Source organism: Argiope bruennichi, chromosome 2 (assembly GCF_947563725.1).
Source record: "Argiope bruennichi chromosome 2, qqArgBrue1.1, whole genome shotgun sequence".
NCBI classification, from domain to species: domain Eukaryota; kingdom Metazoa; phylum Arthropoda; class Arachnida; order Araneae; family Araneidae; genus Argiope; species Argiope bruennichi.
In genome coordinates, this window is record NC_079152.1 from 119,679,521 (window position 1) to 119,692,687 (window position 13,167).

A 13,167-nucleotide genomic window follows, 5' to 3' on the forward strand; every position below is an offset into this window, starting at 1 on the left:
GACCCGCTTGGGGTCGAATTAGACATAAATTTAGGAAATTAATTTAGATTAAATTGGATATATATATATATTACTTGCGATGAATTAGATATGGTCGTTAGTCTTTCTTTTCAGACTATTAGTAAATGATTGATTTTCATTAGTTGCCAGTAATGTTTCATTGTACTTACAAAAAAATGCCAGAAAATTATCATATTCGATAAAAAATTACCGATTTATAAAAAATGTCCAGGTTTGTAATAAATTTCCTTGATTTTTCCCGACCACCCGGAATTATCTGACGATTCCCGGTTTCCAGGTCGGCTGGCTCCCCTGTAAGCAGCAGTATTCCCAGATATCAGGTGATTCGTCCATAATATTTATTTTATTTAATTTCACTTTTTGGCACAGTTTGATATTCATAATTACCTCAACTCAATATTTTTAAGCATCAAATTATGACAGGCATTAATGACGTGTTATTTTTTAATAACTTTATACTTATTTATTGGGTTCAAGAATTCTCCCAAGTCTAGACGTATGACATCATTACTACATTAAAAAGGTCACTGTCCACGTAATCTATCTTTTCAACTACACTTTGGTTCAGACGGCACTGTCAGCATGACTAGATTTTCTTTTTGTGCCATTAAAATCCCACGAAACTGTAATTTCTGTTTCTTATTCCTTCTGTAAACCACGCTGAAAAGAAAAGAAAAGAAATCTTTTCTATTTATCGTTCAATGAAGAAAATTACGCGATTAAATATCTGATGAAACGACGAAATTGCAATGCAACAATGTAAATTATTGTTAACAATAATTTTAAAAATATTTTTAAATTTCAAATATTGTCAAAATTGACAAAAAAAATTGTCCCTCAATTAAATTTATATCATTAAAAAGACAGTTTTCAAATTTCAAAATGCAATCATTTTTGAGGAATAATATTTTTCTAGGTTATCGAAGGAAAATGTCAGCTTAGCTTAGCTTAATTTTTAATTAAGCGAAATTCTAATTTTAATTTTAAAAATGGGTCAGAGGTGCGCATTCCCATCTTCCAATATATATTTGCACCAATTCATATTGTAATTTTTATATTAAATGATTTTTTTTTGTTATCTTTAAAATTTGTAAGCTTTATATTAAATGATCTGCAGAACGCTAATAGTTACATACAGATAGAGATGCACATTCTTTCTTATTATTAGTAGAGATGTAATCACAAAATTAAACAGAGGAACACAAAAAACAAAAAATACCATTTCAGCTATTACAAAAACAGCTTCAACATTGCTCGACGGTTAACATTTGTTATGTCAATATAGATCATTTAATTTTAAAAATGCCCGTTACTAGTTTCCAAACCACAAAATTCATCATGGATTCATTTGCATCTTTGATTTTTGTACAGTTTCATTCGGATACAGAATCGAAAAGACATCAAACCAACCAACTCTCTATTTCTACCTGCATTTCAACATCGAATTCTTTACATAAATCCATGGAAATTTTCACTCGCCAAACGGGCGATATTTTTTAGGTATGGAGGTTCGCCCAATAACAATCGCTTCGATTTCAGTCAAAATATTGACAGCTTGACAGGGTTCCCTTTCAACCTGTTGACCGTCAGTCCTTTGGGTCCCGATCCTATGCTTCCTTGTCACGGCACTGCGCATAAATACATATGCTCATCCTGTCTAATGCAGAAATAAGAGGAGAGGGTTCACAGTGGCCTTGAAACATCTCACCATCGTCAAACGGCGGCACAACACCCCCACTGCAACACATCCCTCTCTTTCCCAATATAGGATACCCCCACCCTCTGTAAGGATTAACATCATGGAAAGATCAAATATTTGCGGATTGTCTAAGGCATGTGTTTTTAAGGTATGTTGAATTGTTTATCTGCAAATTAATTATTGTTATAGAAACGATTTATTAAGTTGATAATAGCGTGTTGATATAAATTTTAACTGGTATAGATAGATCTTAAGACGTCAAAAAAAAATTTTTTAAGTAGTTTACTTTTTTATCGTAGCATTTTAGATATAGAATATCCATCTTATTTTTTAAACAGAATTTATTTTATTCTAAAAATAAGTTTAGCGATATTATAAACTCAAGTTTATTTAGCTTATTGTTGACAAAAATGGTGCCTTAATATTCTATTCGAGGAATTAAGAGCTTTGGTATATGTTTTCGTGTATCAGAAATTTATTTATTATAAAAATACAAGTTACTAATGCATTCTCCATATTCTTTTTTATGAATAAAATAAAATCTTTTGCAGATATTATATCAATTACATTTTATTCTTAAAATTTATCGTGAATTAAAAACAGTATATGTTCCAATTAATATTCAATTAGTAATTCGATTATATAATTTATTCACATATATTCAATCAAACCTTTATAAATCGAATATTTTTGGAAAAATTCGATATATAGAAATTCCAATATACAAAAATGCATAACAATTATGCATAGTTAATTTTTTAAAGGAAAAGTAAAATAATTATAAGGTTAAAGGAAAGTTAATAATTAAAGTATCAAAGATTTACAACCATTAAATCATCATTTTTTATTAATGCCCAAATAGCAACGATGTTTCAAAATTGTTCATAACATACTCAACGAAATTTCATACTTTTGCCATAACTTTAAACATTTTTCCTCTTAAGTTTTCAATTAAATCACATTTCTCTTTCAAAATTAAAGGTTTCCATTCAGAGGCCATACTCTTTATAAGAAATCTAAAATTAAAATTAAAATATAGTTTCAAGTATTTAAAAGAATAATTCAAATAAAAGTTACGATTAATATATGACTGAATGATTGACAAACGTTTATATTATTTCATTTATTTATTTGCAAATGACTTCTGGTTTTCTGAGAATAGCCTTATAGTAACAACCAGTGAATATGTTTTTTTTTTCCATCTACTTTATTTCATACTAGCCGCCTTTGGCGACCAGCCGATTCGCCAATTTTAATGCTCGTTAAAATTTTATTAATTAAATATTTTATGTAATTCCTACTTTAATAGCTTCTTCATTAAAATATTTCAAATTTTGATAGTCATATAATTCACTCATAATATTATAAAGGCTTCAGTCATAACGTAATTTGTATCTCTCTCATTTTCTGTTAGCTCCCGTAGAATTTATGCTTTAAATTAAAGTGGAAATGATTAATCTGCAATTAATATAATAATATTTTTTTTAAATAAACAGAATCGCTTAAAATAATGGGTCGAAAACAGATTTTATTAAACTACTTAAAAAAACAATGTACTTAAAACTATAAGCATATACAAAAAATATACTAACATAAATTTAATTACAAAAGCATAAAACTAACCTAAAAATAATTTAAATCAAGTCCGCATCCATTGAAAATAGTTGTCAACAATCAGAACACAGTGCGCATGCGTGAATTTTCAACGCCAGTTATAGTAAAGCAAATGCGTGAATTTTCTACGCCAGTTGGGGTAACGCTACGCAGATTAGACATTTTTAATTTCCTTTATTCTGTTTTATTTTAATTGAAAAGTACTTGAGAATGAATCTGAAAGATCGATTCATTAGCAATGTTTAATTTTAAATGCATCAAACATTAAGAAAATAAACAGAATCGTTAGAAATAATCGGCCGAAAAATAGTAAGCCTAGGCTCATTAGCGTGGGGAAAAAAACTGAAGCCTTACTCATTTGGCGGTGGGGAAAATGAAGATTTTTTTGGCGGGAAAGTTAGTTTTTAATTAATAATTAAAATTCAATTTAAAAATTAAAAAAAGGGGACCCCAGGTGCACATTCTCGACCTCTAAGGTATACATGTACCAAATTTGGTAGCTGTAGGTCAAACGGTCTGGCCTGTAGAGCGCCAACACACACACACATTGAGCTTTATATAAGTATAGATAGATAGACGAACAAAATAAATATATCCTTTTTGTATGCTATAAGTGTTCATAACTTTTATTTTTTGTTCGACTTTTATAAATTTTATTCGTGATACAGAAACAGTTTTTCTTTTGAATATAAAAGATTTTTGAAAAAATGTTCGGTCTATTTGATGCATGGAAGTTCTATATATGCATGAGTTTCACTGTGTTATTTGTTGAAAATGATAACACTTTCAGTTTTCCTTACTCGAAAGATACTTTTTTGCTTAATATCAAGAAATAAATACAAGATTAGGGGAAATCTTACAATCAAATAAGCGAAACTCCATAAAAATTTCGAAGAATTTCTTTTATTTTGACTCGCTCAAGTTTAGTTGCATGTCAATCCCTTCTGAAAGGAATATGGGTTATTGTTTCTTATAATCTCTACCATAAAAGTAGCTAGAATATTGTACCTCTAATATTTTTTTTCCTACCAAATGTATTACACTTGAAGGAGTTAAGAATATTTCTTGCAACACGTAAAATGTCATAAAATGAAAACACAAAAAAGTTTCCTTAAATAACATTTTTTTTTTCTTCAATTTTACTGATTTGCTTGAAGTGGTTTAAATTTTCATTGACTCATATTTAGTTGCTTTCTAATAATTCTGCCAATAAAGTTGAAATGACACTGAAAACTAGAGTAAGCGATATCACAATTTTCTCTAAAGTAAGCAGTATCATGTTGGGTTTTTTTTTCTTTTGCAAAACTAGAAAGGAAGATAAAAGATTTTGTTTCCATTCACTAGATAGCAACAAGTATCAAATGATTTATTTTCAATGTTTATAAAATATGGTGCTTAGCTCAGTGAAAATTGTGATTGATCTACTTTGACCCTCAACCCTCAATTTTTTTGGCCATATTATTTTTATATGTTGATTTTGAATACATACTTAAACCACTGGATATATGTTTGTAAAATTCAGAAGCTCAGGAGTTACAAGGGGCTCAAACGTTCTTATGTAAGATTGTTTGACGTATGTTGAATAAAATAATTTTGAGAATAAGATTCCTGCAGAAGAAAAATTTTTAAAAAAATATCGAAGGATGGGAAAAGGCAATTGCAACACAGTCTTTCTTTGCTAAAGGACAAAGGATACTCTAATTTTATTCCTGTATTTTATTGTTGCCAGCTGAAAAATAACAAAAAACACTAACGATTTTTATGACACTTTTTGAGATAGTTGATGGGGAAGCACTTTAACCATGCCTCTTTAATATTCATATTTTCCAAATGTGTTTTCTTACAAAGCAAACACAAAAACAGGACAATGAGCTTTTCGATGATGTTGACAAATCATCACATTAAACCATCAGAATCGGTTTCCCCAAAACTCTATCTCATACATTCTAATAAAGTTGTTATCCCAGAAGACGTCTTAAATAGCAGCGGCGTACAATAGTTACAAAATATTAACCTTTGGCGTGAATTTAACGTTTTTTTAATGGATCTTTCGTATTATCCGCGGTGATAATTTTGGCGATTAAACTCTGGCATGTGATGAATAGTATCCGAAAATCGAATATTTGTTTCAACAACCTATTTTTGTTCCCCAACCTATTCAAACCAAATTTTGTCACAAAACTGCATTTGTAGTCAAGAAATCACATATCAAATTTGATATATTTAAGTTATTGCATCTTTGAGCTGTCGCGTTTATTTGTTTCTAAAAGTGCAGACAGACAGACGGTCAACCCCTTGTTGCATTTGGCTCAGAATTTGAAAGGTACCTTGACTATAGATGTTGATTCTGTGTATCGAATTTTATCTATCTAGCTCTCTTCGTTTTGTAGTTATCGTGTTAAATAATATTCGAACAGCAACACAGACAGACTTCCTCAGAAAAGATTTTGGTTCAAAATATGATAGAAATCTGCATATTTGGTATAAAGACCATATACCTAATTCCATCTGTCTAGATAAAGTTTTTGAGTTATCTCTGTCACAGAGAGACAGACGGACACTTTCCAAAAATGTGCTTTTCGAATGTTGAGATTCGTCAAAATCTCGAGTTCGAATTTTTGGACGATTTCTATAATTTCTCTTTACTCCGTATACGAGAAAATAAAAATGTTTTTGCTTAAAATTTCCTAGAAATAATATTTATTTTTTTTACTTCTTTATCTCGTATATGGATGAATCATTGAGTGAAAAACTTAAAATCCTTTTTTCAGGTCCTGAATTTTCTTTTACTATTCCAATGCGGAATTGCCTTCGTAAGAGGAGCTGGACGATCCCTGAATCAGGTGAAAGGTATGAATTTGTTAAAAGGACCCACTTTATATTCTGACGATTCTCCGAATGACCCAATGCAAATGCCTCCAATGTGTAAGTATATAAGTGTTTCGTTTATAAACTCTTTTGATTCAAATAGTTTGTTTGGAAACTCTTTTGATTCAAGTGATTTGTTTAGAAACTCTTTTGATTCAAATAGTTTGTTTAGAAACTCTTTTGATTCAAATGTTTTGTTTGGTAACTCTTTTGATTCAAATAATTTGTTTAGAAACTCTTTTGATTCAAATAGTTTGTTTAGAAACTCTTTTGATTCAAATGTTTTGTTTAGAAATTCTTTTGATTCAAATAGTTTGTTCGCTGAAACCTTTCAGAAACACTGAAGGACTGTACATTAGCAGTAATTTGTGTTTTGACCAACTGAAAGCTTCCAAAACGCCAAAATTCTGTATCTTAGCAGAAACTATTCAATATTGAAATTTGTCAATTTTTATATTTTGTCGTTTATTGCTTTGCAATAGCTAAATAATAAAGAGAAGAATTTCATTGCCTTCCTGTTGTTGTATTAATTTTTTATATTTGTTTCAGAATTTTTTTTAAAGCAGTGACAATGGTTCTTAAAAAGGTTAAAACAAGCTCTATCTCAATATTGGCAAATTTTGTACGCATAATTATTCTACCAAAAAAAATTATACTTAAGTAATTGAAAATCTTTGTTCATAAAGCAACTATATAAAGAAATTATTTTATAAAGAATTATTGTAAAAAAAAAAAGAAATATCAAAATACTTCCTAGAACTGGTTTAAAAATTGATCAATAATACAGCCATATAAATTTTGGTGTATAAAATTTTTGTTTGGTGGAATAAAAAATAACTTTTTTATTATTTTCTCAAATAAAATGATAAAACAGAAGATGATACTTTAACTTTGATTGTACCGATTAAAATAAAAACACTTTTTAAGGAAATGAAAACATTTTTCTTTAATAGCAAAAATTCGCATTTTTAACTATATCAGGAAATTTAACAAGTGCTGGTTAAAAAAAAATAGACTCACTTGAAATTGCTCCGTAGTAGACAGATGAACTTAAACTTTCCCGTTAATCATCGGATAAGTTCACAAATGTGGTTCGAAATTAATGAATTCTAGAAAATTCTAGAAAATATTTCGATAGTAATTTCAGTATTTAGTGTCCCAATCTAATCATAACCTGACAGCTACTTTCTCAACTGTCCAAAATTGTCATATAGTTTCAATTAGAATAATACAGTAGAAAATTATATTTTTTCTTGTTTGAGACAGTAATTATACAGCTGAAAAATTATTATATCTAAAATCTTATATATCTAATTATTAAAAGTATAATCATATTGGATAAATTAATTAAATTAATTATATCGGATAAAATACAACGGATATCCAGAAACTAAGTTCTTCTAGGCAATTAAAAAAAAAAGAAACAAAGATGGGGGAAATTTTTTATTACCTAAGGAAAAACAATACTTGGGATATTTTTTAATATAGGCGCCATGAATGTTGAAGCATTTATCAAAGCAGGATAAGAATTTTTGTATGTCCGTCTTATAGAAATATGTGCTACGATAGTGAAGAAATGAATTGATAATTTGGGGAAAATCCATTTGATAAGGATTTTTAATGGCAAGACTTCTGTTCTTAATCTTCTTTTCGTCTTCTGTATGCAAACCCTCATCAATCAGAGACCCCTCCCACCTCGTTCTTCATCAAAACCGTTTTCAAATCTTTCATTAAAACTTCGCACTCATCTCCTTACCATAACAGCACACATCCTGTTGTTTTTTTTTCAGTAAATTTCACAAATTTGTCTGCGATTTTCAATTAGTTAAGTGTTCCTAACACTAAAAAAGTGGATGGTAAAGTATAATTTTCATGCGGAAGAGGGAGGTGAGGGGTGGCTATTTAATACTTTAAAAACATTTTAAATGCTCAGCGTGCAGCCGATGCTATACTTGTCCATTTAAAAATGACTTCTATTGTTTGCCTATAAAGCTAACAACGGGAGGACATGGGTTGGGAAATTAAGCTCGGGATGTGATTTGGTATAGTAGAGTATACCTTTAGGATGTTCATTCATAAAAATTATTAAAGTACAACAGCCAGCAATTTCCAAGAAGGTAACTTTCCATTTTTTGATGTGGCGGCTGTACTGGTCAGTTGTCGCACTCGTCAAAGTACTGACTTTTTGGTAAAAGACCAGGATATGCTAACACGAAGTTTTACTTGACGTGAATTAAAATAAATAAGATATCCTACACTGAGGAGAGATGTTCAAAGAAACAAATAAACCTTTTATGTTACAGCCTTGATGTCTCAGCCTGTCGTGGCAGCCACCTATTACTTCAGCTCCTACAGAAGACCGGTCGGCGGGCTTGGTCAAAGCTCAGACCCAGCCGATAGGTGCGAGGCTGCTGACGGTAGACAGGGTACATGTTACGAAACAACTGATTGCATAGAACTGGGAGGAACACCTATGGGTAGGTGCCCACAAGAAGGAGTCTGCTGCATATGTGAGTGCCTGCTGTTTGTTCACTATCTTTCAATGAATATACTACGTATGCGTAAGGAAAATTGAAGAAACTAATGGTTTAGGTTTAAAATTGATGTCTTTAGGTTAAATACATTTAAAACTTTTTGTATAACTTTATCTGTAAAATATAATCAATACTAAATACATTTCTAGCTTCAAAAAAAATCTCATACTCGTCTTTTGTTAATTTAATATGAAATAAAAATTAATAAAATAGATAGTTTTTCCGCTTCGAAGTATAGTAGTCAGAACAACATGAATGACGCATATGTTGGGGTCCTCGATTCGAGTCGCGCTTTTTGCTTTATTTTTTACTTATGTGTTTATATTTAATATTTTTGCTTTTTAAGTTTATCTACGTAGGTGTCTTTTCTGAGAAAACGCAATTTTACATTTAAAAAAAAGCGTTTTTTTTTTTTTTTTTTTAAATAACCATTAGAGCCTTTTTCTATCTGCTCTCAAGATGACGAAGTCATGTAGCGCCGTCTCGGACAAGATTTCTCCATGGTAAAACTGAGTGTAAGCTCCAAAGCATAAGTAACGATAAATATACTGTAATATAGCAGATTGTTTCGAATAGCATGTCAAACTAAGCGCATTCATGATTTTTTTTAAAAAAATTTAAATGGCCAGTTCATATGTAGGTTGGATTGAAAAATTTTTCATACGTAATCAGTATGTGATTCATATCTAAATATTTCGGAAAAACAGGATTTTACAACGACAACAACAACAAAAAAATCCTGTGAGCGAAGTCTGTTTTCTCTGGTAATTATTATAATTACCAGGGAAAATAATTATATAATTACCAATTATTTTCAAAATGTATATGGTCTATGAACAGCTGGTCGCCAAAGGTGTCTATTTAAAAATAAAAATATTAAAAAATCGTAATACTACCATCACTATCAGCCAGATAGAAATAGGTAAAAAGCAAAATAGTATTAGAGCAGTGTAAATCAGTGGTTACTAAATTGTAGATTGCGATTTAATTTTTGATGAGTTGCACCAAGGTCTTGAATGTATATAAATCTTCCCACAATTTACAAAAATGTGATAAAGGGCGTAAAACTTTTATCAAACCACGCATAATAAACATTTTTGTGCAATTATATTAAGAATAAATGTTTCTTTATTCCCTATAAAGGCACACTTGTCCCATAAAAACCTACTTAAAATAAACATTCAATCAGAGACAAATCTATAATTATTTATCAGACTTTGAATCACCATATGAATCACATAGATACACGATACAAATTAATGCAACGCTTCACTTAAATTTAAAATTAAAATAAAGAATTATTTTTAAACATACTCTGATTAATACATCAAAAGACAGCGAAAATTATTTTATCACAAATCATAAGTGCATGTAGAGCTGATAGAAATATTTTAAATAAATTATTATTTAAAATACATTTATAACATATTATTAATGTATCTTAACGAATTTTTTTTCTTTTGGAACTCAGTAAAGGTTAATACCTTGTATTATAATCTTTATTATTGAATATGATTTGTAGTGTTTTTAGTATATAGATAAAAAAAAAAGTGTTTTTAAAGAATCTTTTTATTTTATTATTTTTAAACTTTATATTTAATATATTCATATTTATCATCATATATATATATATTGTGTGTGTGTGTGTGACAACTTAAAGAACGATACATTTTAAAGAAGAAAAAAAAATCAGAGGATTATGATCAAAGAAAAAATTTTAAAAATCAGAAAGTTCAGTTAAGAATATTATTTTAATGAATATAATTTAAGTTAAGTTAGTTAAGAATACAATCAGTTAAGAATATTATTTTAATGAATATAATTTTGAAATTAGCATTATTTTCAATCTTTTGCTGTTTTTCAGTCGACGTTCCATGTGGCGGCGCCACGAGCGAGGTCGTCTCTTATTTTAGGAACCCCGGGTTTCCTTTGGCGTATGAGCAAGAGGGCACGTGCAAGATTCGAGTGTCCAAACACTCGGATGCCATCTGCCAAATCAAATTGGAATTTTTGGTGTTTGACCTAGCTCGACCCGTAGAGGGAAACTGTTCCCAGGATATGTTGGTGGTCACTGGACAAAACGAGAACAACCTTATACCTAAAATATGTGGACTCAACAATGGACAACACTGTGAGTCAAAGACGCATAATTTGGTCTTATTTTCCGTTTTCTCTATGATACCATTACCTGATAGACCCAGTTAGTTGCAAAAATTCCAATTTCAGAAATATTATAATTTATTTTTCGAACTTTCTCAATCCCAGCTGTTAGTAATCTAATATCTAAACATTGTTGCATATAATTATAGATAAAATATGTATTTACACGAAGATATAAACAAAAACAATAGATCAGTATGATAGATATCTACTGATACTGATACTGTATCAGTTGATACAGTATCAATAGATATAAATAATAGGCAATTATATTGCTTTAAGAACTACATCAAATTCCAAAATAAATAATCTAAAATATTTCTAAATTTTCATTGATTTTACTACTACTGTTTCATTATGACAGTAAGCATTCTATTTTTCTCATAAATTGCCGTCACAGAAACGCTGTCTCTCATGCCATTGAAAATATTTTTATAAACAATATAATCAATCCATTGTGGTTTCCCCGAAGTTTTCTGATATACTCTATAATAAATGTGTTATCCCAATCTACGCATAAAACTATTGACCTTGTCAAAGATCGTGAACGCCACGAGTACACAGATTTCTATTTTCACACACGAGAGTTGTGCGTAGAGATGCATAATCCACGATTTTTTGAATAATAAATAATATTGCTATTGTTATTTTTAAATATGCGTTCCAAATATCTGTTATTTCAATCATATTATTAATTAAAAATTATTACTTAATTTTAAATATAAAATTTATTAATTGTAATTAATACTTAATTTATTAATTTAATTAACGTGTGATTGAATTAATTTATCTGTTTCAGCTTACTTCTGAAATTTTATTTTTTTTTCTCAAAACTAATTATTTAATTTATTTATTAGAGTGAACCATTTTCTGGAAAAGATGAGTTAAAAATATATGTCATTTCTTTAAAATGTTTACTTTAGTCTTATATTCTACCAATAGATGGCGCCAGCAGTAAACAGAATACATGTAATCAAAGTCAATCATGTCACGAGCAATTAAAAATGATCTGTATGGAATAGTGCATCATCAAATACGAATATCGGTCACTCCCGTAAAGTGGAGCGGTGACTTCGCACTTTCTGGTGAAATCGCCGCTCCGATAAATTTCAGTGATATGCAATTCAATGATACGATACGATAATTCCAATAACTGGTCCGTTCACTTTTCAATCCAACCACAGATTTCTTTCGAGAGCTTCGATTGGACAGATCGTATCGATTGTTACTTTCCAGAGAAGTCACCGCTCCGGCAAATTTCAGTGATATGGTATCGATTGTTAATTTCTATCTTGATCCAAAACCTGTAATCGAAATATCATAAGTAAGATCGTATCAAGGATTTGAATCACACCCCTCTTTGAAAGGTATTGATCACTTGTATTTGTGACTTTTTGATATTGGTTACGTAATAACCGTTCTGAAAATATTCGTCATCCCTAGTTGTGCGTTCCATAGTTCAGTAAAGAAAACAGAACTACTATATTAACTGCATGCCATTGGTAAAACGATAAATATGAAAGATCGTTCGTTGGCATTATAGAGGGAGAAAACATTTGATGGATTTGATTCCAAATCTGACACGGATCTCCACTTTAGATTATAGATATGTTTACGAAATTTTATCTATTTAACTCTTTTCGCTTTGTAGCAACTGTGTTCATTTGTACTCGGGTAGGCGGACAAACAAATTTCCTCTGAATGCATTTCCTCCAAAATTTGACAGAAACCTACAAATTTGGTGTAAAGTCCAAATACCAAATTTCATATTTCTGATTCAAAGCGTTTCTGAGTTCACAGACAACCATAATGCTGAAAAATGTAGATAGAAATATACACACAAAATAAATAAAATAAAGGGAAGAACTCCAATTTTTTAATATAAAAGTTACGATGAAAAATCGTTGTTGTATTGAGATAATTATTTTCTCAATTACCCTTCAAAAAGTAACATAATGGATTACCTTCTCTTAATTATCATTTCAGTTTACGTTGACGTGGAAGACTCGGGAGCAATAAGCCTGCATGTAACAATGGTTGGAGTCTACGGACGAAGATTTAACATGAAAATAACTCAGCTGCGATGCACTGGTAGAGATGCAGGTTAGTACTTTTTTGGTTATCTATAGGTACTGAAGCATAAAATTCAAAATATTATTTTATGTTTCTTACGCAAATGAAATGTTTGAAATAAATTGTTAAACAAGTAGCATGCCTTTTTTATTATGAAGCAAATTAAATTCAGAATTCAACAAGCAAAGAAGAGCAAGA

At 29.9% G+C, this 13,167-nt stretch overlaps 1 protein-coding gene across 1 annotated transcript in view; it reads left to right on the forward strand.

Moving 5' to 3' along the window:
• The window catches only part of LOC129962305 (uncharacterized), a 28,682-nt gene that overhangs the window by 8,570 nt on the left and 6,945 nt on the right, over positions 1 to 13,167 (forward strand). Inside the window, exons 3-7 of the mRNA XM_056076052.1 lie at positions 1,688 to 1,868; positions 6,106 to 6,259; positions 8,506 to 8,712; positions 10,601 to 10,867; positions 12,883 to 12,999. Coding sequence (XP_055932027.1) covers positions 1,688 to 1,868; positions 6,106 to 6,259; positions 8,506 to 8,712; positions 10,601 to 10,867; positions 12,883 to 12,999 — 926 coding nt within the window. The remainder of the gene's footprint in view (positions 1 to 1,687; positions 1,869 to 6,105; positions 6,260 to 8,505; positions 8,713 to 10,600; positions 10,868 to 12,882; positions 13,000 to 13,167) is intronic.